This window comes from Aspergillus pseudoviridinutans (assembly GCF_018340605.1).
Source record: "Aspergillus pseudoviridinutans IFM 55266 DNA, scaffold_6, whole genome shotgun sequence".
NCBI lineage: Eukaryota > Fungi > Ascomycota > Eurotiomycetes > Eurotiales > Aspergillaceae > Aspergillus > Aspergillus pseudoviridinutans.
Genome location: NW_025091286.1, coordinates 516810 through 543428, shown reverse-complemented (window position 1 = coordinate 543428; position 26619 = coordinate 516810). Strand labels below are relative to the sequence as shown.

The 26619-nt window shown below is 52.2% G+C and overlaps 9 protein-coding genes across 9 annotated transcripts; 4 read left to right on the top strand and 5 right to left on the bottom strand.

Moving 5' to 3' along the window:
- Nucleotides 1–550: 550 nt before the first annotated feature.
- On the top strand, nt 551–2354 carry Asppvi_008636 (uncharacterized protein; the record flags this gene model as incomplete). Its single annotated transcript, XM_043304502.1, has 2 exons — nt 551–1149; nt 1238–2354. 2 exons carry the CDS (start codon nt 551–553, stop codon nt 2352–2354), a joined length of 1716 nt encoding a protein of 571 aa, XP_043160437.1.
- A 181-nt stretch (nt 2355–2535) lies between these two features.
- On the bottom strand, nt 2536–5369 carry Asppvi_008635 (uncharacterized protein; the record flags this gene model as incomplete). The annotated part of the gene is made up of 9 exons (XM_043304501.1): nt 2536–2664; nt 2717–2761; nt 2824–3277; nt 3336–3625; nt 3671–3922; nt 3972–4248; nt 4317–4601; nt 4652–4729; nt 4786–5369. The coding sequence occupies 9 exons, from the start codon at nt 5367–5369 to the stop codon at nt 2536–2538; spliced, it is 2394 nt and encodes a 797-aa protein (XP_043160436.1).
- Nucleotides 5370–6075: 706 nt separating this feature from the next.
- Nucleotides 6076–7814, bottom strand: Asppvi_008634 (uncharacterized protein; the record flags this gene model as incomplete). The annotated part of the gene is made up of 3 exons (XM_043304500.1): nt 6076–7007; nt 7064–7235; nt 7287–7814. 3 exons carry the CDS (start codon nt 7812–7814, stop codon nt 6076–6078), a joined length of 1632 nt encoding a protein of 543 aa, XP_043160435.1.
- A 2110-nt stretch (nt 7815–9924) lies between these two features.
- On the bottom strand, nt 9925–11043 carry Asppvi_008633 (RNP domain protein; the record flags this gene model as incomplete). Its single annotated transcript, XM_043304499.1, has 1 exon — nt 9925–11043. The coding sequence occupies one exon, from the start codon at nt 11041–11043 to the stop codon at nt 9925–9927; it is 1119 nt and encodes a 372-aa protein (XP_043160434.1).
- A 1751-nt stretch (nt 11044–12794) lies between these two features.
- Nucleotides 12795–14780, top strand: Asppvi_008632 (NADP(+)-dependent, decarboxylating phosphogluconate dehydrogenase; the record flags this gene model as incomplete). Its single annotated transcript, XM_043304498.1, has 5 exons — nt 12795–12811; nt 13095–13282; nt 13344–13795; nt 13855–14283; nt 14340–14780. The coding sequence occupies 5 exons, from the start codon at nt 12795–12797 to the stop codon at nt 14778–14780; spliced, it is 1527 nt and encodes a 508-aa protein (XP_043160433.1).
- Nucleotides 14781–15661: 881 nt separating this feature from the next.
- Asppvi_008631 (anticodon-binding domain-containing protein) lies at nt 15662–16603 on the top strand (the record flags this gene model as incomplete). Its single annotated transcript, XM_043304497.1, has 3 exons — nt 15662–15795; nt 15882–16377; nt 16442–16603. The coding sequence occupies 3 exons, from the start codon at nt 15662–15664 to the stop codon at nt 16601–16603; spliced, it is 792 nt and encodes a 263-aa protein (XP_043160432.1).
- A 514-nt stretch (nt 16604–17117) lies between these two features.
- On the bottom strand, nt 17118–19280 carry Asppvi_008630 (glycoside hydrolase family 15 protein; the record flags this gene model as incomplete). Its single annotated transcript, XM_043304496.1, has 1 exon — nt 17118–19280. The coding sequence occupies one exon, from the start codon at nt 19278–19280 to the stop codon at nt 17118–17120; it is 2163 nt and encodes a 720-aa protein (XP_043160431.1).
- A 2395-nt stretch (nt 19281–21675) lies between these two features.
- Nucleotides 21676–23606, top strand: Asppvi_008629 (putative nucleotide-sugar transporter; the record flags this gene model as incomplete). Its single annotated transcript, XM_043304495.1, has 2 exons — nt 21676–22137; nt 22230–23606. The coding sequence occupies 2 exons, from the start codon at nt 21676–21678 to the stop codon at nt 23604–23606; spliced, it is 1839 nt and encodes a 612-aa protein (XP_043160430.1).
- Nucleotides 23607–24198: 592 nt separating this feature from the next.
- Asppvi_008628 (DNA-(apurinic or apyrimidinic site) lyase APN1) lies at nt 24199–26165 on the bottom strand (the record flags this gene model as incomplete). Its single annotated transcript, XM_043304494.1, has 5 exons — nt 24199–25129; nt 25190–25324; nt 25382–25501; nt 25557–25593; nt 25658–26165. 5 exons carry the CDS (start codon nt 26163–26165, stop codon nt 24199–24201), a joined length of 1731 nt encoding a protein of 576 aa, XP_043160429.1.
- Between the last annotated feature and the right edge of the window lie 454 nt (nt 26166–26619).

Here is a 26619-nt window from a genome sequence, read left to right as displayed (position 1 = left end):
CTACTTGATTGATGTGCGGTCAGCTAGTTGTTATMATTGTTATTAGACGCAGAGGTAGCATCATGAAGCGCAGCCATAACATCATGTGTCCCATTTGTTTTTGAGCCATTGTAGCAGCTATCTGGAAAGGCATTGTTAAATGGGAGATATCCCCAGGTTCTATCTAACTAACTGTATCTGTCTCAAGAGAGCAAAAGACGCGGACTCGAAGTTCCCCACCGCAAAGCTTGGCGCTTGTCGATCGTCACGTCCACATTCTCGTTCTTCTTCCTCTTCTTCCTTGCTGCTTCTTTGTTTTTTCTCTCCCTCGTTCCAGCTCAGCTATCTTTTCTTTTTTTTCCATCACTTGCAGCTTTATCACGCTCCCTCACTTCCAATCTCGGGGTCCACTCTTCATTGCTCCAGCTGTGACGCACAAGCGCGGGCCTTCTTCTTTCATGCATTGAGCTGCAGAGCTTCCCTCGGATGCGAGCTGCTCAACGCGTTTCTGGTGTCACCGCGACTCCACGTTCACCAACAACTTGAATTCTTTTCACGCTCTTGTGAAACAATGGCGGAAACCACACCCTCTCGTCCGAACGACTCCCCAGAAAACTCTCCTGGTGGAGGCGAAGACAATCAGTCCCAATCGGCAGGCCAATCCAAGAATCCGGCTTCCGTCAAGGATCGAAAATGCCAGTACTGTCATCAGGCCTTCACATCGTCATCCCTCGGCCGACACCTGGATCAATTTCTCTTCAAGAAAAAGCCCGACGGGATCCACGATGTTGAAGAGATTCGGCGCATTCGAAGCGGAATCACCAGACGGCAGGCCCGCACATCCTCCGGCAAACGGGATACTCCTGAACGGGCCATGGGCAAGGGCCCGTCGGAGCACTATGCAGGCGGGGAACACGGCGCGAAGCCGCGCGAGGGCGCGATCAGGATGATGTTTAACACGCCTACGTGGCATGCGACCGGGGTCATCAATGATATTCCCAATCCGGGTCAGACGCCGGAGGGGTCGCGGTTCGCGGCCTCGCAGCCTCGAACAGGGGCGGTGCATCTTCCGGACTATGCGAGTAGGGGTGCTAGCGCCAAGGATCCGGATACAATGAGGGCGTTGGAGCTGGCGCTGCGAGAGGTTCTGGATAATATCAAAGCTGCAACGTGCGTGCCCGTCACCACTCGGTCCCTGCGACTGAAGAATGTGCCAGAAAATTGAATAAGTCCTTGCTAACAGCAATGCGCACAGTAGTTCTCGGATGCGACCTCGGCTTTCGCCGTTCGATTTCGATATTCAGTCGGAGACATTCCCCTCGCTCTGCCTTCAGCTGCTGCCCCCACCTCCCAGTCTCTTCTCTACGAATCCGTTCCCGTCGCCGTCATCTTTCCCATTGAAACCTCCTGGGGTAGAACATCTTGATATTGTACGACAGGCAATTCGAGCGAAGATTGACCAGTGGCAATCCGATCAGCTTTCCGCGCAATCCGCGAACGACTCTCCCGGTCGGCCGGGACTCGGCCTAGACGCTAACATGATCAGCCGCAGCGCACAGCAACATGAAGACATGAGCCTGAGGCATCTCGAGCTGGCATTCAAGCACTGGGCCTCGCTGCCACCGGAGACCCGACTAGAGGCATGGCATCTTGAGATTACACGCGCGTTCGCCCGTGAGGTGGAGAAACGGAAAATTTTGGATGAACAGCTTGCTCGCGTCCAGCAGGAAGCCAACCAACTACGCGCGCAGGTTGAGAAGCTGGGTTCTTGCCAATGGCCCCGAGAATTCGCGCTCTTCCCGCCGGACACCCTCCCCCTCCCACCCGCTGTTGCGCGGGAGCTAGATGCCAAAGAAAGCCAGATTAGCCCCGGTTCGCCTCGGTGGGACTACGACAGCGTCGTTGCCAAGTGGAAGCGGGTTGTGATGCACGACAAGACAATGGGCCGCGTCGGTGTCGGGTATGGCAATCCTCCGCTCGATGATCGCAGCAGTACGGACACAAAACCCCGCGCGAGCGATGAGCCGCCTGCCTCCACGCCGGCATCTGCGCCTCCGTCTGCACACCCCAGGTCGCGAGCTCTGCAGCCCGCCCCTGGCCCCGCCCACGCCTCCAGCCCGGATCAATCGTCCTCGCATACCGGGGCCGCCTCGGCCCCATCCAGCCAGAACACCTCGCCTTATCTCCGGAGTCCGCAAGCAGGTCCGCAAGCCAAGCGTCCTCGATTAATGAATGGCGCAGATGGTGGCCACACTTCGGCTACAAATCCGTCGGCCACAGCGCCGAATACGTGGAATCCGCACAGTCACCAGTCTCTTACCGTTTCGAACTTGGCCGGTCAGTCTGGACCGCCGCCGCCTAGCTCTGGGCCGTAGTTATGAAGGCGTCAGGAGGTATCTGCAATGGCGAATGCATGTTGGACACTCCCATCTAACTGTACAAATACTGGAATGATATATACTCATCTTCCGTTCTCGCAAGGAAGTCTGCTATTATTGGATATCTAGATCATAATACACGAGACCGAACAAAAGGTTATGGCTCTGGTAATAGTTATCACTGTACACCCTTCTTCGCCTTCCGCGCACTAATCCACCGCTTCAAATCCCCCACGCCATGAAGATAAAGCCAGGAGAAGAAGTAGACAGCCACGAAATTAAACATGGTGAAAGCCCAGAAGATCCCCTGCGTTTGTCAGCTCGGTCATTCGCTTCCACAATACGAAGAGAGAACTTACGTAGTCGCGCCACTTGTGCGAGTAGAAGACGTTGAAGCCCGCCGCCTGGAATGAGAACATCAGTCAATACCAAAGATACAGACATGGATGAGGAGGGGAGAACGTACAAATACATCCCCGACGGAATACGGGCAATATGAGCATAGGCCGCCCGCAGCGTCTTGGACGTACCCGCCTGCCTGATTCGCAAAGGCGCCGGCGTAGCTCTGGCAGGTTTCGCCTGGTGGAGGCGAGAACTGGGTCATCTCCCTGCTGAGGCATTGGACGGGGATATCATGGGTGAGGACGCCGAGGAAGCCCTCTATCAGGTAGTGGAAGGGGGTGAGCCAGTACATCCAGGATCGCCAGAAGGTGGGGAGGGCGACGTAGGGGACAACAACGCCGCAGAAGGCGACGATGAAGGTGAAGAAGGTGGGGACGACGAGCGAGGCGAAGAGCTCGTTGGGGGAGAAGGCGGCGATGAACTGGCCGAAGCTGACGTAGTAGAGCTCGAAGACCATGAGCAGCATCCAGGTGTAGCTGGAGCTGAAGGAGTCGCGGGGGAACCAAATGCCCCAGTACCTGGTTGTGTCGGTCTTGTGAGAAATGATTAGAGCTGGGTTGAAGGGGGTGAGCTTACCAGCAGTTGAAGTAGATGGTTCCTGCGACGATGGAGTAGGGGAGCTCCGGGAGGATGGCGCTGGTGACCATCGCGGTCCATGAATAGATCTTCGAGTTGGCCTCGCGTGATACGTAGAGGTTCCGGAAGTGCAGGAATCTGGGCTGAAGCTGCTGGATCAGGGGTGGCGAGATGGTAAGAGTCATGAAGATCGAGAAGAGCCGCGATTGCATGTCGATGTAGCTACTTCCTAGATGCCAGAAGGTAAACGTGTTGAAGAGTCCGGTGAAGATATGGAGAAGGAATTTGCCCTGTAGCTGTTAGCATCAACTCTTCAATGAGAAGCACACGCTTACAAGAGTATACTCTGGAGACCTCCAGTAGGCGACGAACGCCCGCTTGGTGACAGATACTATCTGCGTCCAGATGGGCATTGCGTATTCCCGGTCGTCGTCTTTATCCTGTCTGATTTCGCGATTGCGGCGGGAGTTGATGACGTTGTCAATGTCTTCGGCCAGCTCTTTGCATTGAAGAGACTGGGCCCAGACGTCTCCCCAGTCCTTCCCCTTATAGTCCGGATTGCCGGCCCCGATGACCTCGAGCATATACTGGGAGCTATGTCAGTTTAAGCTTAAGCGGACGAGGTGTAAGACGTACTTCGGCAGGATTCGCATGAGGCGGACACTTCTTAGCACCGTTCGACTCAAAATACTCGATGAGATACTTTGAATCCTGTCCCAGTTCTCCGTTGTACACAACCCTACCTCCACTTTGCAACAGCAGGAGGTCATCAAACTCTTCGAATAGGACCGCAGACGGCTGGTGAATCGTGCACAGAATCGCTTGCCCAGCGTCCGCAAGCCGTCGAAGGAACCGCACAATGTTGAACGCGGCAAGCGAATCAAGGCCACTTGTAGGCTCATCAAGGAAAAGGCTGTCCACGCAACGCTCTGTCAGTAATTTGCCTGAGGCCACAGTAATCTGCCGGAGGCCACAACTTACAGAAGTTCAGGCTTACTTGCCAGCTCCACTGCAATGGTGAGCCGCTTGCGTTGTTCGGGGTTCAGGCCCGTCCCTCCAGAGCCCACAGTTGCACCGGCAATTGGGCGCATCTCAAGTAGGTCAATAATCTTCTCACAATAGTCATACTTCTCCTCAATAGGCACCTCTTTAGGCTGCCGCAGAAGCGCAGAGAAGCGGAGAGACTCCCTAACAGTTGCGGTAGGCTCATGGATATCCATCTGTTCAGCAAAACCAGTGGCTCTCTGGAAACTCTTAGGAAGTGGCCTAAAGTTGTAAGTAACGTCCAGGATGCGGGCCGTGACAGTAAGACCTACTTTCCATCTACTAAAAAGGTGCCAGTAACGACACCAAAATTGACCCGCTGGGCCAGAGCATTCAGTAGAGTAGTTTTCCTGTAATGACCTGTGTCAGCTAATTTGGTTTCAAAGTTGTGATAGGCATGACTGACCCTGCTCCAGAAGCTCCCATCATGGCAGTAAGGCGGCCGGGTTTAACGTATCCGTGTACGTCCTGCAGAAGCTTTCTTTGCCCGCCCTTGTAAGGGATGGTGTAGTTGACATCTTGCCAAGTGAAGATAGACGTGCTGTGAGCGATATCCTTGGGTTCAGTCCCAGGCTCTCCCGATTGGGTTTTCTCGGGATCAGCATTGGCAGCATTCTCTTTCTGTCCCGATTCCACATCCTCAGGCAGTTCTTTGTTTTTCACTGCTTCCTCAACAACCTTTGGCGCTTGATTCCTCATAAAAGTCGTAACTGAGCTGCCGCCCTTGTTGGGTTGCTGCAACTCCGTACCCAACATCGTCAAGGCGACGAAGAAAATAAAAAACCCGATGATGATGCCAAGGTTTCGCCATAKATGAGTCCGAGTGTATGTGAAAGCAGTCTTGATGTAACTCGAGCCTGGGACTACTAGCTGGTCCGGACTGCTTCCCTGGATCGCGCAGCTTTGGTGGCCGGGCTGCGCATTAGGGCCCTCTGGTACAACATTCGGGCTTACACACTGAATGTTGAGGTTATAGAATTCATTGGACATGACAGCTTCAAACGCATATTGAACGGGGTTTATCCAGATCAGCCATTTCAACCACGGATGCATCTTCCATGGCGGGATGAGATAACCTGAGTGACGTGAGAAAGGGGGTCGTTCCGAGAGAATTTCATCCTACCTGTATAGACGACCAATGCTTGTATGGCAACTCCGGTGAGCCGAGTAGCTGCTCAATTAGCAAAAGAAGGTCTCGTCAAGGAAAGCACGCTCGGCACATACCGACATCAAGAGAAGCAGACACTGCCCCGAGAGCTCGAAAGAAAGAGTACATTGTCATTGTGAGAATAAAGATGAATAAGAACTGGATAAAGAATTGGGACGGTGTCCGAGAGAGATTTGACATACTTGAACAAATAGTTAGCGTCAACGCGTGTGGCTTGAAGTCTGACAGATGCATACAAGTATACAATCAACTCGAAAAGAGTGATCTGGATGAAGACCAATGGAACGTCAACAACCACCTGGGCTAGAGCATAGGCGGATGGGCGGTAGAAGGAGCTGAAGGAGTCAGTCTTGTACTTTGTTCAGCAGGAGATAGTCATACAAGCTTTTGTGCTTCAGCATGATTGGTCGACTTTCAAAAGATGCTGTAAGTTCTGCCATCGCGAGTAGGGCATTGAATAGGAGAATGAAGAACATGACGCCTCCTCGGGTGAATACACCAAGGCTAGGACATAGATCAGTTTGGGAATCATCCTTCGGTGGACATATCGACGAACCTTGTGGGCGGAAGGTTGTAGAATAAGCTTCCTATGATTAAAGCTTGGAAGGTCAACATGGACCATTTTCCCACCAAGGTCTGTTTGTCGCCGTACATAATCAGAAATTGTCGACGAGTTAGAACGATGACCTGCTCATAGAAGGAAATGGTGTAGTTCTTCTTGGGCATTTCCTGCCTCGCCTGTTCACACTTATGCTTCTGCGTCTCCAACTCTTTTTCGAACTGGTCAATCTCCTGCAGGGCAGCCTTGTACGTATCACTCTTGCGGTACACTCTTTGGAAGTCCTCACCAGATCTCGGAACTCGATCCTCCCATCCACTTTTGACACGCCGCGCATGTGGATCACTGACCGACGTTAAAAAGTCCGGGGTGGTCCACCGCGGGGGACATTCAAACCCTAGGCGTTCAAAATATGCCTTTGCATCTCGAGCGCTCCCATAGTATGCGCACTTGCCCTCTTCAATCAACATGACCTTGTCAAACAGGTTATAGAGATTCTCAGAGGCTTGGTAGAGCGCTACAACCGTGGATACATTCGCCATGTCAGTAAGGGTTCTCAGACTCTGTACATATTCCAGAGCTGTACTGGCATCAAGGCCTCTGGTCGAATTGTCCCAACATTGCGTGCTGGCTCTGGTAATCATGGCCTCGGCGATAGATACACGTTTTTTCTCTCCTCCCGAGATACCACGGATGAGCTCGTTGCCGACTTTTGTGCCGAGCGCATGTTCAATCCAGAACAATTTGGCGATGGCAGAGAGAAACGTCTTTTGATAGTCCTTTCGGCTTTCCCCTGGAATGCGCGAATCTTTGTCCGGAGTGCGAGTTTTAAGAGCGAACAACAGTGTATCCCGGACGGTCAAAGTTGCATAATGGAGGTCATCTTCGGGGTTATAGGACACTGCAGATTTAATCAGCGAAAGTATGCTTGCAGTGTGGATGAGATAGTAACTGTACCTTCAGACCGGTATTTGTCGGCCATCAGTTGGGCATCGGCGCCACCATAGCGTACATCTCCTTCAATACTTTTATATCCTGCCCTTTGATTGCCAATCACCTTCAAAAAAGTCGAGCATCCAGACCCCGGCCGTCCAAGAACCAGGAGCATCTCACGTGGTTTCACGCAGCCCTGGAACACAGTCAGACAGTGCATTGATCAAAGTTACAAGGGAACACAGACGGTAAAGTCGTCGAGTATTGTCCGCAATGGGTGATGGCCGGCACCGATTCCTTTTCTGCCTCTTGTCAACAAGCTTTTGATGAATCTAGGCAGAGCAAGAAAGATATCGGCGTTGGTAGGCTGCAATGCAGCTCCCAGGCCAACCCCTTTTACTGTCAAGGCTTTCCATATGACACCAGCATGTCGGGTTTTCTCCTCGTCAGAAACGGATTTCCTTTCCTTGCCAAACATGCGAGACATCAGCTTTGCAATCTGAGCCATGTCCTCAGCGCCTTCGCTTCCACGGCTGGTCTGTCGACGGGAGAGAACAAGGTTGACGTAGTCGTCACCGTACTGTCCATCACGAGTTGACCTGGAACTGCCATTCTCCAATGCAGTGGATGGTTCTCCGTCGTTTGAAGTATTGTCTTCAGTGCTGGAACCGGAAGTTGCTGGGGAAGCTGCAGAACTCGCAATCTCATGAGAAGATTGCCCTTCTGGGGAAGCGTTCACTTCCTTTCGATGCTCTACGGCGCGCTCATCGTCCATGATGCAAGCAGCAGATCAGGTTACATGTAGGATAAAGGACTTGCACATTGAAGGCATAGATGAAGCGTAGAAATGGTCTATCGATATCGAAGACAGACGAAAGGGCAGCCCGTAAGGTATGAGAAGGAAAACAAATTACGTCAGGGACTTTTCAATGTATTGTCTTCCCCGGATATCTGACCTGGATTGACCGAGCATATTTGTGCATATCAGTCAGATCAATAAGCTCAGCTCACATCACTATTGGTGAGATGCTCGAATCTCGGCATGATCCAGATGTCCATCATGATTCATGCCGACGCGAGCAGCTTCGCATCGGAAATCACGAAACCCGAGTGTCCGATTGTATTGTGTTTCCCATCGATGCAGCGTTGTGATCCAGGGATCTGTCCGGTCATGTGCGCGTGTTCATCGATGGAACGGGCCAAACGATCACAATGAGATCACCACTTGCGATCTGGATAGACCCGAGCATTCCGTTAACCAGTAGCGTCGTCAAGACATTATGTGAACAATTCGGAATATCTATGCTGAAGCAGACCGGGTCATCTTACAGAAGTGCCAAGCATCGGATCGGTGCTGATCGAAAACCGACAATAGTAGTCAGTGACGTTGACGTAGTTGATGTTTCCCGAAAAGGAAAAAGCTCTATACACCCGAGAGCTTCTCCAGGTTTTGGTGTAGTACGAAGTATATAATATCGCATTTTCTTTCTTCTTCTGTGAGGCCTTCTGATCATTTTTGCAGCTCAAGATCTTCTTCAGCTTTCAGAGACGTCATTAAACCAAAAGGAATTCCTAGACTAAAGGCGGCAATGAGTGAAGTATATCTGCCACATGGTGTGGAATGTGGACTCAAGCCAAGATGATGCGTTTAAAAAGACACTACTCCGTATCTTCCTACCAGATAGAAGACCCTTCAACAGCATCAATCTTCCTCGATAGAAAAAAGCCTGGCCCTCAATATGAGTTACGTGCCTCTGCCAATTGTCAATCCTGCGGCCCTCGATAAATGCGGAGGCTGGGCCCAAAGTACTTGGTACCTGGTCAGCCTAACAACTAGCCCGACAGCTTAAGTACCCTTAACCCAATCAAGATCGGCCTGCCAACGAATAGCACCCGACTATCTATACATCTCTTCCCGTGCGGAGGAATACGATGCTGTCCAACAGCCCAGCCACCGACAGTCGATACTTCACAAGGAAATCAACATGGCTGGGCCACGTCCCTTAAAACTACCCGGCCATGCACATGGTCCCTCGAAGAATTTTCCATCCCTCCTTTCTTTCTCGTATCTTCTTCCTTCTTCACCCCTTACGGAGGATTTCCGGTTTCGAGGGTCTCGTTGACCTTCATCTACATATCTACGTTCCATCCTAGAACTTCTATATATATCCACTCCTCCGGGGAGAAAACGAGCAAAATGGTCCAAAAGAACATCACCATCGCCATTATCATCATCATCCTCTTCATCATTCTCGCCCTCGCCGGCTTCGGCATCTACGCCATGCAAAACCACGTCTCCTTCTTCTCCAAGAAACGGGCCGTTGATGAGGAGGGCGCTGAGGAGGGGTGACCTCTTTATTATCCGTGTTTACCAATTATGTCGACGACGATCACGATCACGATCTTCCTTCTATGCTGTGCATGACTTGATGCATTACGATTTGAACTATTTATACTACGTACGCCATGTCTGTTATGAATCACGCCGTTTGGCTCGACGTCGATGAGAGTATGGAAACGGGGCTCACCTACGGCTTTCGCTCGACGCTCTCTATTTCGGAATTGATGGGGCTGACTCGGAAGCGAGAGAAACGAACACAACAACATATTTATACATTGATCTATGTCGCTCATAGATATTGGTCTTGCATAGGGCATGCATGCTCAGTGGTGATATCAGGTTTATATTCTTGGTTTTGGTTGGCTTTCTGATGTCCAAAGTATGGGCAATGGCGCTTGGAGTTGGGTATATCATGCAATCGATTGATTGAAAATACTTGCGACGGTATTACTTGTACTATATTTCATGCGATCAGTACATATACACAAAATGACATGTCTTACGAATCATTAATTGTATTGATATACGCGATGGAAGATGCTTATCAACCTATAATCTTCAGTCCACCCCTCGTCTTGCCCGGCTTCTTGACGCCGTCGTGCTTGACCTTCCCCCCGGCTTGACCTCCACCTTGACCGCCAGCGTTCTTCTTCCCGCCCTTGGTGTTGGCTGTCGGACGGATCTCCGTGGTGGCCCGTCGCAGCAAGATCGGATGTGAGCCAATGTACTTGCCCTGCATCTCCCTAGCAGCCGCGAAGTAGTCATCGCCGTTGCTGAAACTGACAAATCCGTAACCCTTGCTCTTCTGCGTGCGCTTGTCCCGAATGACTCGCGCTTTCTGAACGGATGAATACCTCGAAAACGCTTTCAGCAACGAGTCGTCCGTCACCTCGCCCGCGAGGTTCCCCACGAAGAGTCGGAAATGCGCCGGATCCCATTCTAGTAGAGTCGGATCGGTCCACGTCTGGCCACCGCCGGAACGCACAACGGTCTTGGCAGATTGCTCTGGGTGGCCCGGCACCGGTGTTGGGGTACTCGTCGCTGTCGCACTGCTCGGTGTGTTGGTTCCCACGGTAGCACCTGGCATTCCCGTAGCTCCGTCGCGACGACCTGCTACCTTGCCTCCTCCCGGAACTTCCTCTCTGTTGGCGTAAGCGCTCTGCCACTGCGCAATTTGAGCTTCTGTCTCGGGATCTAGGCCGGAGTCATTGCGTCCGTAATTCTTCCCCGTCCCTGTAGCAGTGAACGGATTTTGAATGTGAGGCACAGACGGGCCATAGCTGGTGTCATTGTATTGTGCGGAGCCGTAATAAGCCGGCCCACCCTGGTATGTTTGCGGTGTCTGAGAGTAGTAATTACCGTAATCTGTAGCAGCCGGCGCCGAGTAGCCCGCTGCAGTAGCTGGCGGCGTAGAGACGGCCGGACTGCTGGTACGATACGGCTGGCTGGAAGCTACAGCACGAGGCTGAAACGCTGTGAAGGAATTATAGCCTGTCCGAGGGCCAGTCCCGCCATATCCGCTGCTGGCAGCTGGAGCCGTATATGAGGGTGCGGCCGAATATGCAGGTTGATAAGATGCGGAGGCTGTGCTTGCGGATGCTGGTGGCCGCGCGGGTAGCGAAGATGGCGTTTGTTTGAGACCTGGAGGTGGCGGAAACGACATGATGAACGGAGCGTTCGAAACAGAGATACGGTATGGATGGTTTGATTGCGCCGCGTGCAGGAGAAGCAGCAGACACGTACCTTCAGGGCCTGACTGACGAGCAGTCACACGTCAGACGTCACGCCTGAAAAAGGTCCCGAATCCTGAATCTATATGGATTTTGAGGCAAGTGAATGATGCACAACGACAGTCTTTGGTCTCGACTTGTATTCTTTGAATCAACGTTCAACTGCGTAGAAAGCAATGGAAGAGTGGTGTTACAATCGAAAGACGTAACAGGCAGTCAACACTTTTGTGCCGAACCAAAAAAGGGAGGGTGTGTCTTGACGGCCGTATGTTTCGAAGAGATATTGTCGCGGAAGTTGTCGACAAGAGAGTTTGAGTCCTTGTCCTGAGGCAAATTGGATCGCAAGTGAAAGTCAATCCAGCTTACTGTCCATGTTGCGCCAAGAGAAAGAAAACACTGCTGGTTCCTCTGCCTTGCCGTAGGGGTCTCCGGATTGCGGCAAATCATTGTTCCCGGGTAGCGGCTCAGCCACTGACTCAATGACTAAGCCGCTCAACGGATTTACCACAGAATGATGCAACCCCCACCCTAAGCCGCTTTGGGTAATGCAATAGCCGACAACGGCGTCATGGGGGACGAGACCTTCTGCATCAGTAATCCATCAGATGCTGTAGAGAGGTATTATTCTTGAAATCTCGGTGAATAGAAAAGTCATCTTCTAGACGATAATTGGCATCTAAACTCCGTTGCTGTAGCAAAGACCTACAGCGGTACTACCGGCTTATCGAATGGATTCAGTATTCATTCAATGCTAGCTGCTAGACCGAATGCGACAAAAGCCCGGAGGAGCATGGTCTACTAAATACAGAGTACAGACGAGTATAAAAGCCAACATTCTCACGGAATAGCATAAAAGTAGTCATGCTTTAGCAATCATGCCTAATAATACCTTAATCTTGATAGACGGAGTAATTATTATTCATGTCGTTATCGGAAGTATATGGGCTCTTTTTGCTTCACCGAGCATGCCTGACTTGGAGGCACTAGCGCCGCTACCAGTTAGTCCAGCACATTTTTGGCTGTCTGCCCCTCCATTTACAGCTCCTGTGCCCCGCCATCAACTACCGTCATCTCCGAAGTTCCTTGCTCTGTTCCTCACATTGAGGGACAACAATGTTAGAACTGTTCAAGGACCTTGTGAGAGTGTGTACTGAGTATGTAGTAGCATATCCGGTGTTCTTCAGAAAAGAAGGCAATTGTCTAGTAGTGCTGGGGTCCTTTGCAGTTGTCTAACAATCCCACCATCCGCGGGATTGATTTATGATCAACTAATACTAAAGTAATCATCCATAACTCCGTAGTCCCCCCATGGATGCTTCCAGCGTTACTCTATCTACGTAGTCTACAACTCACCGGACGACTCTGCTCCCTCTGTTCCTTCTGGTGCCCCGCCCGTTGTCCACTTCTTGTCCTGTGCAGTGTCCCACCATGACGGAAGGTTGCTCCGTCAGCATCCAAGGTCCGTAATTAACTACACCTAATCCCTAGTAATAAAATAATAATAATCCGGCTCTGACATCTTCTCCTCCTCTTCCCTTCTTCTCCTTTTCTTCTTCTCCGTAATCCATTCTATACCCTTCATCCTTTCATCATCTTCTATTGGAGCTGTTTCTGTAGATTCCTCGTCTACGGTCTATCTCCTTGAACTTCATCCCACATATACCCCTCTTCTCAACCTTCCATCATGTCTGACCAAGCTGTGTAAGTACTCTTTTGAGTTTATCCCCTTCCATCCACTACATCATCATCATTTTTATCCCCCTGGCTTTCAATCCGCCACGCTACCTTTGCGGCATTGATGGCAACGTCGCAGAGCTATACCTTGCGCTGGACAAGCTTGCTCTTAAGCTATAGGAAGCTCAAGATTGAGCTTGTTGATTTTTCAACCTTCCTACTGTCGAGACCATGCATTTGCAGCTCCCCAATAAATCATTTCCCAGTTCTATCTCAGCTATTTACATGGGAATCTACCAACTGACTTAAGCGCCCGCTTGGCCGGCATCAATGTCGGCGCACCGGCGCGTCCTTTACCTAGTGCTGATTTCGGTCTCATCGGTCTGGCCGTTATGGGCCAGAACCTGATCCTCAACGTTGCTGATCACGGTTTCACCGTCTGCGCTTACAACCGTACGACCTCCAAGGTCGACCGCTTCCTTGCCAATGAGGCCAAGGGTGAGACTCTCACTAATACGTCTACAATTGAGGGAACGCCAAATTAACTGTGTCAATCCAGGCAAGTCCATTGTCGGTGCTCACTCCGTCGAGGAATTCTGCGCCAAGCTGAAGCGCCCCCGCCGTATCATGCTGCTGGTTATGGCTGGCAAGCCTGTCGACGACTTCATTGAGTCTCTCCTGCCCCACCTCGAGGAGGGTGATATCATCATCGACGGTGGTAACTCCCACTTCCCCGACAGCAACCGCCGTACCAAGTACCTGAGGGAGAAGGGCATCCGCTTCGTCGGCAGCGGTGTTTCCGGTGGTGAGGAGGGTGCCCGCTATGGTCCCTCTCTGATGCCCGGTGGTAACGAGGAGGCCTGGCCCTACATCAAGGACATCTTCCAGAGCATTGCCGCCAAGAGCGACGGCGAGGCTTGCTGTGACTGGGTTGGTGACGAGGGCGCCGGTCACTTCGTCAAGATGGTTCACAACGGTATCGAGTACGGTGACATGCAGCTGATTTGCGAGGTAAGCCACGTTCTTTTTCTCAGATACTCTGCAGGGACAGGTCACTGATATGACGACAGGCTTATGACATCCTGAAGCGTGGTCTGGGCCTGCCCGTCAACGAGATTGCCGATGTCTTCGCCAAGTGGAACAAGGGTGTCCTGGACTCGTTCCTGATTGAGATCACTCGTGACGTTCTCTACTTCAACGACAACGATGGCACTCCCCTTGTTGAGAAGATCCTTGACAAGGCCGGCCAGAAGGGTACCGGCAAGTGGACCGCCATCAACGCTCTCGACCTCGGCATGCCCGTCACCCTGATCGGCGAGGCCGTCTTCGCCCGTTGCCTGAGCGCCATCAAGGACGAGCGTATCCGTGCCAGCAGCCTCCTCGATGGCCCTACCCCCCAGTTCACCGGTGACAAGCAGGCTTTCATCGATGACCTCGAGCAGGCTCTGTATGCCTCCAAGATCATCTCCTACGCTCAGGGCTTCATGCTCATCCAGGAGGTAAACCATTGCACTTCTCCCTAGACTATGTACATTGACTGACAATAATTGGTTAGGCTGCTCGCGAGTACGGCTGGAAGCTGAACAAGCCTTCCATTGCCCTCATGTGGCGTGGTGGCTGCATTATCCGCTCCGTCTTCCTCAAGGACATCACCAACGCTTACCGCAACAACCCCGACCTGGAGAACCTCCTGTTCGACAACTTCTTCAAGGCCGCCATCCAGAAGGCTCAGCAGGGCTGGAGAAACGTCGTCAGCAAGGGCGCCCTCTGGGGTATCCCCACCCCCGCCTTCAGCACTGCTCTGAGCTTCTACGACGGATACCGCACCCGGGACCTCCCTGCCAACCTGCTGCAGGCTCAGCGTGACTACTTCGGTGCTCACACCTTCCGCATCAAGCCCGAGTGCGCCAACGAGAACTACCCCGAGGGCAAGGATATCCACGTCAACTGGACCGGCCGTGGTGGTGACGTGTCCGCTTCCACCTACGTTGTTTAAATTCTGACGGAGACACGACGCACTGCGCTGGACGTAAGACCTCGTTGCCCTGAGAGGAAAGTGTGACTCGAAAATGCAGTATGGCCTGTCTATGGCTCGGGGGCACATAGATGATGATGGTAAAAAATGACTTATATCAGTGTACTTAGATGCATGCTTCTTTAATGGTCCTCACGGAAATGGATGAATGTCTTCTTCTGTTCTAGTACAAGGTTCTAGTACGAGCCATAGTGAATCAAAAAAAAAAAATCACTCAAATGTTGTAGAAATGCTTTGACAATCCTATGGCTACTGTAGACGAGAAGAAGTGTTATGTACATGAATTGCTGATCAGTGATGCCGCTAGACTCGATTGGGCGGTGATGAGCTGCCCGCAGTGCAACGTTGTTCCATCTCCAAAACACAGTGACTGACCTCTCTGTTCTCCGCCCGACGACGACATCCATCGTCTTCCCTCTTCCGAGCCAGCAGCCACAGCCAATCATCCTGTCTGCTTGGCAGTGACTTTTCCCCAATATTGTTCATTTCCGTCCGTCTTGCATTGGTTGCATCCATCCGTTCTTCTGGTTGTTATTCCTTTCTGCCGTCGCTCCTTTGTCAACCTATTTTCCTCTTCCCGCACCGTCCCACTTAGTTCGAACTGATCGATTCCATCCCTGCCGCGAAGAAGTGATTGCGGCGAAGATCCTGAATTCAGCGAACGACATCGTTTGAGCGAGAATTGGGAGCAACTCGGTACGGTCGGCTTTCCGTTTTGTACCAGTGTGGCTCGGTCGGCGCATACTCGTCGATACAGCAGCTACCTTGGCTCCAGTTTCTAGAAGACCTAGGGGTATTTGATTGCCTCTTTTCGACTTGCTTCTGTCGAGGGCGGCATTCATATGGCAGAGAACAAGCGCCACGGTGTCGGAGTGAAAGCACCAGCGCAAGGTCCCTCGGGTGCAGCTACGAGTGCGGGAATGACAGCTGCCATGGTGCCGTTGGAAGTGGCATTGAGCGGCGCAATTGGCGCACGGTGAGTTCTATTTCTCTTGGGATGCTCTGGCGCAACTGGAGCCTGCAAGCCCCCTATGTTCTATAGCTGAGTGTTTCCCGTGATAGCATTCGCATTAGTACTGCACCCCCCACTTCCTCTACGATCGAGGGCACTCTATTCACCGCCTGTCCCATCACAAATCTCGTTGCTATCAATACAGCCGACGGCAAACAGACACAAGCGGGCGATTACCGCATTATCCCGGTATCGCGGATTCAGTCATTCCAACTCCTGTCTCTTGCTCCCACTGCCAACTCCGCTGAGGGCCCGTCCTTCTCCGATGCCGTACCTCCGGTGCATGCGCTTGACATTCGAGCCCTGAGGGCTCGAGAGGCCAGCGCCGTTGGCAAGTTGCAGGAGAGCGAAGCGCGGCGTGGAAAGGGCGTTACGCGGGAGGCACAGGAGATCTTCGACGCTTTTAGCCGCACAATGCCCGCACGGTGGGACGGACCCAATATTATCGTGGCAGATGCCGTCATTATTGCGCCTCCTTATCATGTAGACGATTGTCGATCAATCGCGGCCGGTGATACGGCTGCACTGACCAGAGTGCGCAAAGTGGTATGTAGCTCCAACTCAGTTCCGGTCCAGCGGAAAACCAAAGCTAACAGGTCTGGGATTACAGCTTGAAATGGAACGCAAGAAGATTGAGCTTCGCAGCGCAAGTACGACGATCGGCACGGCGGGGGCCTTTTCGCGCTCTGCATCGGTCAAGGATACTCGGAACTCGGCTAGCGCAAGTACTTCACCCGGGCCTGGTGCTGCTGGGCAGAGGAAAGGCGGTTAATGTGGATCTGAATTTCAGAGGCGAGGCTTACTCCCTAGGCTCATTCAAGGCGAAGGTATGTGGGGTGAAACCACCTGTCGCGCCAAAAATAGGGCATATTGCGGGAGAACAGTGCCTTGACGACATGATACATTTAACCAGACTGATAGAAGGCGGGGATGTGGAAAACCAACTAAGCAACGGACAACAATATACATTGAAGAATTCGCTGGATGCTGAGCTGTCTCAGTTTTCGCCAGAGCAGGGTGGTCGGGGAGGGAAATGAGAGTCGAATCTGTCCCTGGCTTATCAGGCTGTAACCGGTAAACCTGCTCAAACAAAGTGATCATACGAACAATTCAATTGCTCTTAGAGTAAACAAAGAGAACAATCCTATTTTGCTTCTAACCTGTGAAACTAAAGAACCTTCTAAATCAATGCCGAAATTCTAAGAATGAGATAAATAACCCGCAGACTCAAGAAGAACCGTACGAAGCCAACACCACCATCCGCACCACAAACCCGGAAACCCAACTCAAGCAGAATTCTCATCCTGATCCCGACCCATCTTCTCCAGATTGAGCGCCGCGCTAACACAGGCCAGATGGCTGAACGCCTGCGGGGTATTCCCCATCTGTTCGCCGGAGATGGCGACCTCCTCGGAGAACATGCCCAGGTGGTTCGAGTAGGAGAGGATATTGTCAAAGTGCGCGAGGGCGAGCTTCCAGAGGTTCGGGATGGGCACGTTGTATTTTGCGGCCTGTTTCCTCTTCTTAGTGACTGAGCAGGGGACCGGTGGACGGTGGAACCTACACGGGCCATTGCTTCGACGAGCCAGAATGTGACCATGATGAAGGCGCCTTCGCGGCCTCCGACGCCTGTTACGCTTTGTCAGTGATGCGACAGAATGGGATGATGGGATGGAAGGGGCGGTACCGTCGCGAGCTTTCTCGTGGTCGTAGCGAAAGACCATTTTGGCGCTGGAGAGCCCCTGCTCATTGGGGTTCTGGAGGATTTTCTCAAGGGTGCTGATGAAGCGCGGGTCGTTGGGCGGGCAGAAGAAGACGAGCGGGGCAATCATGACGGCGGCGTCGAGGACGTCGCGGCTCTCGTAGCTCTGGGTGAAGTGGCCGCGGTCAAAGTTGTAGCCGCGTTCCATGATCTCGTCGTAGAGCTCGTCGCGGACCTGGATCCATTTGAGGCGGTCCGGGCAGGGGAGGCTGGAGCGCTTCTCGGAGAGGCGCACGCCGCGGTCCAGCGCCACCCAGAGCATGATCTTGGAGTAGAGGAAGTTCTGGATCTGGCCGCGGGACTCCCAGATGGACATGTCCTTTTCGTGGCGCACGCCGATCACGTAGTTGATCATGCGCCGGATCGAGAGCCACTGGTCGTAGGTGATCGGGTTGCCGTGCTTGTCGTACAGGTAGATGCTGTCCAGCAGCTCGCCGTAGATGTCCAGCTGCGTGTGGAAGACGGCCGCGTTGCCGATGCGCACGGGCTTGCTGCCCTTGTACCCTTCCAGATGGCTCAGCTCCACCTCGGGGATCTCGTACTCGCCGCGGATGGTGAACATGAGGGGCAGGAAGGGCCGCTTCGAGCTCGGCCCGGCATCCTCCTGCGCGTGCGGGAAGATCCGGTCGAAGATGAAGCTCACGTACGCCTCCGCCTCCTCGCTGTAGCCCATCTTGAGGAAGACATACAGTGTGAAGGCCGTGTCCCGGACCCAGGAGTACCGGTAGTCCCAGTTGCGGCCGCCGCCCACGTTCTCCGGCAAGGAAAAAGTGGGCGCCGCCACGATTGCCCCCGTGGGCTTGTACGTCAGTAGCTTGAGGATGAGCAGGCTCCTCTCCACGGTTTCCCGGTAGTGACCGCGGAAGGTGCACTGGCGGGTCCACCCGGTCCAGTAGTCGAACGTCTCCTCCTCCAATTTGTCGAGGTAGGATTCCATCATGGCGTCGCTGGGCACGATCTTCTCGGGGCTGTGGATGACGAAGGTCAGGTTCTGGCCCTGTGACAGTCTGATCCAAGCGACAAGGCCGCGGCCCCGCATGCCTGGCTTTTCCTCGATGCTGAACTTCACCTCGGGAAATCCCACTCTCTCGACCTGCTTGGAATGGGCGAAGATCTCCACCTGGAGTTTCTCCGACTCACTCTCAAAGTGGACGGTCTGGAGTTGATGCTTGCTCAGGTCGTTGTCGAGCTTGGACCGGGTCGTGTGGGTGTCCCGGGCGTAGTTGAACGCGGGGAAGATCTCCACTTGCAAGTCCATATTGCCACGGCTGCAATCCAGCTTCCTGACCACGCCGGAGTGCCGCAACCCTGACTTGAACCGGTTGACCCCGGGTTCGTTGCAGGGGCAATACCCGGACAGGATCCTGGCCGACTGGGCACTCTTCCTAGGGGACACAGGGAAGTAGTCCAGCATGGTCACCACGCCATCCTCGTTGGTCCACCGTGTCTCGAGCATATTGGAGTACGGCAGGTACCGCTGCTTGCTGAGGATATTGGGGGAAGAAGGAGGCGGGCAAACGCTGAAGTAGCCCCCTTTCTGGGTGTCTAGCAAGCGGCAGAAGACGCTCGGAGAGTCAAAGACAGGCCAGCACATGTAGTCCAAGCTGCCTTGTTTGCTCACAAGGGCACAGGTGTGCATGTCCCCGATGAGCCCGTAGTCTTCTATGGCATTGTAGGTAGTGGCCATGACGATGATCAGAGAGATGGGTGTCCTCAGTGATCACGGACGTAGTCGATGGTAACGGTGATTCTCTTGAGTATCAAATTCAGCTATCGGCGTGCAGACACGACAATCTCCTGGAGCTGCTAGACAGCATAGAGGATGGAAGAAGCTGATGAGGGGGCCCCGTATAGGGCCAACCTGTCTCGTAATATCCATCTAAGGATTATTTCATCCCTTGTGCTTCTGGACATAGTAACKACATGATGATGATGATGATGACGGTGGTCATGATCGTGATAGCTTCTGCCTTCTGCTGTTCCGATGCAGTCACTGTAATCGGGACTATACTATGAAGGAGAGAGCCTGGCCATGGGAAGCTCCAGCGACACAGATGATGGAATTGAACCATCACGGTGAAAGATTCGAAGGCGCCGAATCATATGCACATCCGAAGCTCATTGAGTTTTACCCAGTATGTGATAGATCATACATTCTCGGTTGGACGTCGTTTATTTGGGCTGGAAGAGTCCAGCCCAGAGTCCAGGCCAGGGCTGGACATTGGAGATATCTATAGAGTACCCTTCTACTTGCCAAGAATGTTGTTCCCGTGACTTCTCACCGTCTACTCTCCATCTCTGCATGTATGCAAGTTCCTCTTAGTCAACCTTGGTAATTTCAAGATGATTTCTACCTTTCATCAGGAATGTCATCAAGGTCGTCAAGAACCTGTATAATCCCTGCATTTTAGTCAAGGCTGTGATATCATGTCCTTCATCATAATTGCACAAGCCGTAGGGCTTCGGCCCATCGAGTATTCACCTCGGACATGGCATCCACCAATTGTGGCTGAGGAGTCCATGAATCCACCAGGATTATTATTGACCGCATTATTATTATTAATTAGTTGAGACATTCTTCATGGTTAGGTAGGCAATTGAACCTGCTTATAAACATTCGTCAACGATAAAATGTAATTAGATACTAGATATCCATGGGCTGGCTGGTAGACTGGATGACTTTCAGCCTTTCGGATCCATCCTTCATTGGCATCAAGGAAGGAAGGATAATAAGGATCATCAAGAATGACAATGATAATGAAGATTAACCCCGGATCGTCCGGAAGGGACCAACAGCAAATGATGACCCTACAGGATTTTCATCCACAAGGCACAATTCCCGTGCATTATCAGAGATTTTGGGACCTCTTACAGGGAGGTTAAAAGGAATCTAGGGTCAGCCGGACGCAACTAGACTCTTCCTAGGCAAGACTAACAGGGGCTAAGGCAGCCAAGGGTCAGTCCCCATTATTATTATTATTACTATTAGCGAGGTATCACAGGCAGAAGAGAAGTATTTTTATTACTGTCCTTTGCTCAAATCATTATTACATTAGCCCTGTTTTTGCTGAAGATTTCTTGTCTTTTGTCATAGGAATCATGCCAGGTCAGGCCAGGCATTCAATGATATGGATTATGGATGTCATCATGGATGGGTCTGATAACCATGTTCTGTGGGAGGATGTCCTGCACAAGGTATCGTTTGTATGGGATGGCTAGCCAAAAGTTACCTGACCCTCACTCCTCCCTAAACTTTGGATCTGGGGCCTGTTGATCGACTCACACGACCTTTGTGATATTGCAGAGGGGAATTAATAATAATCCACACTGATATATGGAGTAGATAGATAGACTAGAATAATAATTGGGCAGAGAGCTATGGAGCAAAAGCAGAATTCAGAGTAGATAACTAGTCAAAGGTAGGTCAGTTAGGCATGATCCTGATGACTGTAAACTAAGAACTAGATCTATCTATCTATCTCTCTAGGTACCTTAGTATCTTGGGTTCTTCCCTCCTCTTTTAAATCCCAATAAACTTCATTATTTCCCCCCATCCCAATCCCAATTCCCATCGCGCCCTTGCATCAATCAAGTCGGGGGCGGTGTTTTCCCTTTTTCTTTTCTCTGTATCTATCTACAAGAAGTTTGCCTACCTGCAATATCTCTCATTTTTACCCCTTTCGTCCTGGCGTGCATTGATTCCTTTCCTTTTTGATTTCCTTTTCCTTGCTGCCTTCTTGCTCCTCCTGTGAGCAATCTTATTGTCAGTATTATCATTCATTCAGCCATCCGGKAAAACTGTTGATATTCCTGCATCCCCCACGAGACCTGTCAGATCAATTGATCTTCAAGTCTGCATTCCTTTGTGGCATCATCAATTCCCTCGAGCTCTCCAGCTGTGATTTCATTCAACCCGACTGTCATCCACTGGGGCAAATCTTCGTGTTTATTTATCAATCGCTGATGGATTCCACTGCGCCCTAGCAGATCCGTCCTTTCCTCCCTCGCTGTGTCTCTCCTTTTTTCCTTTTCCCTTGTTTATTCTCCTGTTTCCGTTTTACCTCTACATATAACCTTACAAAATGGGGCTATCGCCGGCTGGAAGTCACCATCGACGTCGAAGCTCCGTCCTCACAGGCGCAGGACCCTCATCGCTGGCCGCCCCGACCGAACAGAGGGAGGATCATCCCAGACCCATTGTCGAGGCGGTCAACTACAAGCGCGACGAACAGAAACCGTTGACGGCCGATGACGCAGACGTCTCCGATCTGTCTTCAATCGCAGAGAGTGTGGAGATGGATTTTGTGAGCTCTGACGATGAGCTCCACGATGATGAAGAAACCGGTCTCACAGCGAAACAACGACGTCAGAGACGCCGACGGAGGAAACAACGGAGGCAATTGGATGCCCGCATAGCTGATGTCAAGTCCTCCCGACATGATATCCTCTCGATGGGTCTGGCAGATCGAAACGTCGTCAAGAAACTGCTCGTCAATGCGTGTCTCATCCTCTTGTGGTACTTCTTTTCCTTGTCGATCTCCGTTGTAAGTGATCCATCATCCCCGACCCCTGCCTTGTGCGGGGAGGGGCCGTATCTAGAACTTTGCATACTGACTCTTTTCCTCTCGTCTACTAGTACAACAAATGGATGTTCTCAGAAGACCGTGTCGTGTTTCCGTTTCCTCTCTTTACGACTAGCTTGCATATGCTCGTCCAGTTCAGTCTCGCCTCCTTCATTCTTTGGTTGATCCCAGCGCTGCGCCCGCGACACCCGTCATCCTTCTCGTCCGGTTCACCGTTCAGAAACAGTCACGATGTCTCCGAATCGACGCCCGTTCTCACCAAATTCTTCTACCTCACCCGGCTCGTTCCCTGCGGCGCAGCGACGTCTCTCGACATCGGGCTGGGCAACATGTCCCTCAAGTTCATCTCCCTCACCTTCCTCACCATGTGCAAGTCCTCCGCTCTCGCCTTCGTCCTTCTCTTCGCTTTCATTTTCCGACTGGAGACGCCCTCTGTCAAGTTGATTTTTATCATAGCCACCATGACCGTCGGCGTGGTCATGATGGTCGCCGGAGAAACAGCCTTCAATGCTGTGGGCTTCGCTCTAGTCATCGCCTCCGCGTTCTTTTCAGGTTTCCGCTGGGGACTGACACAGATTCTACTCCTGAGGCATCCGGCTACATCCAACCCCTTCTCCACCCTCTTCTTCCTCACTCCTGTCATGTTTGTCTCGCTTATTATCATCGCTCTGACCGTTGAAGGCCCTGCCAAGATCGCCGACGGCTTTGCCTCCCTGTCAGAGTCTCATGGCGGCGCATTTGCCGTCTGCCTGCTAATCTTCCCCGGTGTGCTGGCCTTTTGCATGATCTCGGCCGAGTTCGCTCTGCTGAAACGCTCCTCCGTTGTCACACTCAGTATCTGTGGCATATTCAAGGAAGTCATTACGATCAGTGCAGCAGGCGTCGTGTTCCATGACCAATTGACTACGGTCAATATTGCAGGTTTGCTTATTACCATTGCCAGTATTGGTTGCTACAACTACATGAAGATTTCGAAGATGCGTTCCGAGGCACAACGAGGCACCTGGGAGCGCAGCCCAAACCTGGACTCGGAAAGCGACGACTCAGGTCGTGCTCGCTCCCGTTCGCGTGGAACGTATCACAGAATTGGCGATCCGGAAACCAGCATGGTTACTCCGGTGTCGCAGGTGCCTACAGGTGAAGACTTCGCGCCCGTCGACGGCTTGACTGGCGATCGGCGCTCGTTCCAAGTGAGGGCCAGCGGGGCCAGTAGCAACATTCATGGACTCACAATTTCCACCGGAAATCTAAGCGATAACGAGAGTCGACCGTTCTCCCCGCGTCTGGCCGGTCCGTCGCCGCTCAAGTCCGCACCGCCTGTAGTCCTGACCGCCGACTCCCAATTTCCGCCGCGGGTGGGACGAGGCCCAAGCGCTGGAGGTAACTTACAGCCATCCCCCGACCGGGCAGTGTCGGGAGAAAGACCTTGACCATGAGCGACTGGGATTGTACGACGCTTCCATTGAAGCCACTGGTTTGGTTTCAAGTCCCTGTGCTCGGCTTGTGCCCGTGTCCAAGGCGTAGTATGCGAATCTTCCCATCCTGTCAGTCTGGAACTAGCGGGACAGAAAAAGGGCAAAAGGGCGGTGCTTGGATGGTCATCCAGGGTATCGTCAACGATATACACGGTAGAGATCACTAGATTTCTGTCATCAAACTCGTGGGGAGGTATAGATGATCGAGCTGCAAAATAGCTCGTGCACATATTTGCAATTGACGTCCCGTATTGACGGGATGGTTTCGTTTTCGTTTTCAGTGATACCAATGATTACTTTGACAATGCTGTCTATATATCCTCCCAGTGGGCCTATTGGTCTTGATTCCTTCGTTAGTTTGACATCTCGCATGACAATACCCATGTTGCAACGTGATATTGTTCGATACCTCGCTCAATCAAAGTCCAAGTAATGGCAGTACTATTTCCAGCCATCAATTTCGTTAGATAGCATCATGCGTAGTGCCATTGGTTCGAGGTCGGTTATAGTCACGTAGTATACAAGAGCCACGGTCATACTGCAATAATCAATGGCTCTGACATCCTTCATCCTCACTCTCTAACTCACTCTCGCTCTCGCTCTCGGCCCCCTTTTTAGCCCCCTTCCTCTTCTTCCCGGATGTCTGCATCATCCCCATCAACGTCTGCTGGCCCTTCCCCGCCCCCGCAGCTTTACTCTTCTTCTTCTCTTCGGCCGCCAGTTTCCGCTCATACTGCTCCAGATGTTTCGCGCGGACCTCGCGGCCCTCCTCAGCGAGCTGTGCCTCGAGGGCCTTGAACTCGGGGCTTTCAGGGTCCATGCCGATCAGGGACTCGAGCAGGGCGATTTCGCGAGCCCAGACGGACGGGTCCGGGACGAGAGCTTTCGCCCCAGCGGGTTTAGCCTTGCCCCGCTTGGGGGTCTTTTTCTTGCTGTTCTGTTCGGGTTCGGAGTCGGCGTCACTTGCTTCGTCCTTGATGATGCCAGGGGTTGGCTTGGCGGGGCGGTCGATGGGCGTCTCAAGGATCATGGGGAGGCCTTCGAGGCGCGGGTCATTCATGATGTTGTGGAAGGCGCGGAGGCCCAGAAAGCCTGTGCCGATGTTGGCGTGGAGGTCGCGCTTGCTGCCGCGCGGGGCTTTGGAGTCGTTGAGGTGCAGGGCGCGGAGGTACTGCAGGCCGATCTCGTCTTCGAATTCCTTCATGAAGGATTGGTAGCCCGCTGGTGAGGAGAGGTCGTACCCTGCTGCGAAGCTGTGGCAGGTATCGATGCAGATGCCGATGCGGGAGTGGTGCTCGCGGGGGATCAGGGCGAGGAGATCCCGGAATTCGGGTAGGTAGCCGCCGATTGTGGTGCCGTGGCCGCACATCGTCTCGAGGACGGGGGTGACGGTTGAGGTGGCTTCGAGGGCGTTGGTCAGGGCCTTGGCGAGCCTTGAGAGGGCGTCCGGGAGGCTGCTTTGGTTGGCGCTTCCGGGGCTATAGGATGGTTAGTGAAATCAGCAGGATTGGTTCAGGTGGTGGTGATCTGAGTCTAACTGGAAGTTGTAGAGAGTGATTCCAAGCGCTTCGCAGCGGCGGAGATCGTCTAGGAATGAATCGTATGCCTGCTTCGCCTTGGCCTTGTCCTCTTGTGCTAGGTTGACGAGATATGAGCCATGGGGGAGTATGTGCCTGTGCCTGGTCAGTAATTGTCAGGTCATTAAAGTCGGCCGGCTCTGTGTAGCTTACTTTGCGCCGTCATACTTGTGTTCCAGACACATCTGACGGAACTGATCTCGAATATCATCTTGCAGGGGAGGGTTCTCCCATTTCCTCTGCGACTTCAGGAAGAGGGCAAATGAATTACCACTAGAGGGTACATCAGTCAACTTTCACGCATGAAACCAGGATTCTCTTATAGTACCCGATGTGCATGCTGTTATGCACGGCATTGAAAACTCCTAATGTCATGAATATGATTAGCTTAAGCGAGGACATACATCGAGTAACAGATGAGGAATTAACCTTTTGCGGCACTGACATGAGCACCTACGCACATGCGCACACCTTGTGTTCTGGCTCTCAGAGGGATCATCTCGATCTGCTTTTCCTGCTTCGTCTTCCTCTTTCTTGAGATCTTTGCCGTCACTGGAGTGCTCTTGTCTGCTTTCTCTGGCTCTGCCTGACTCCCTTTATCCAACTTTGTATTGACGGTTATCTCAATCTCCTCCTCGACTTCTTCTTTTACCGAAACTCTAGGCTGCGATTTCCTCGCTTTTGGAGACACTCCCGGCTTCTTTTGCCCCGAATCGACAGCAGATGGACTGTCAATGATTTCCGATTGGTTTGGGGCTGGCGAAGCTTTTAATGCCTCGGTCGACTTAAAGCGCTTGGATCGCCTCAGCGGAGAGCTCTGCTCATGCAGCTCGTCAATGTCTCTCTTTTTGTTCTTCGTTGAGTCGCTTCTTCTCTGACTTTGAGGGGAGGATTCGGAGACGGCGCTGGTCGTCACATTGCGGGATCGTGGTGGCATCGAGTCTGCTTGCTCATATAATATGCTACAAAAACAAAGAAGATGCAATGATAGTCTCAACGAGAAATCCCCCAGTTGAAGGTGTCGGGTTCAGTTGGCTCAGGTTTGGTGCTTCAATGTTCGCGGAGGCGGAGAATTGTAGTTGAGGCGCGTGCTACTGGCGACGTGACATCCGAGTATCATTGCGCACTCAAGATTCCAATATTTCGTAATTATTTTACAGCCTATCGAATTGCTCCAAAAGCACAAATATCTATACGTCCTTCATTACTTCATCTGAACCTTCGTCTACTAAATTTGCAGCTTCCCACAAGCGAGGTCGACCTTCGAATATTACCAAGTAGAGGATAGCGTCCACGTGACCAGTAGCCAGGGCAACCGAAAGGGGCTGTTTATCGATAAACGCAAACTTGCGTAGTTCTGGGCCTCAACTTTTTATCTTGACCTTGCTCGA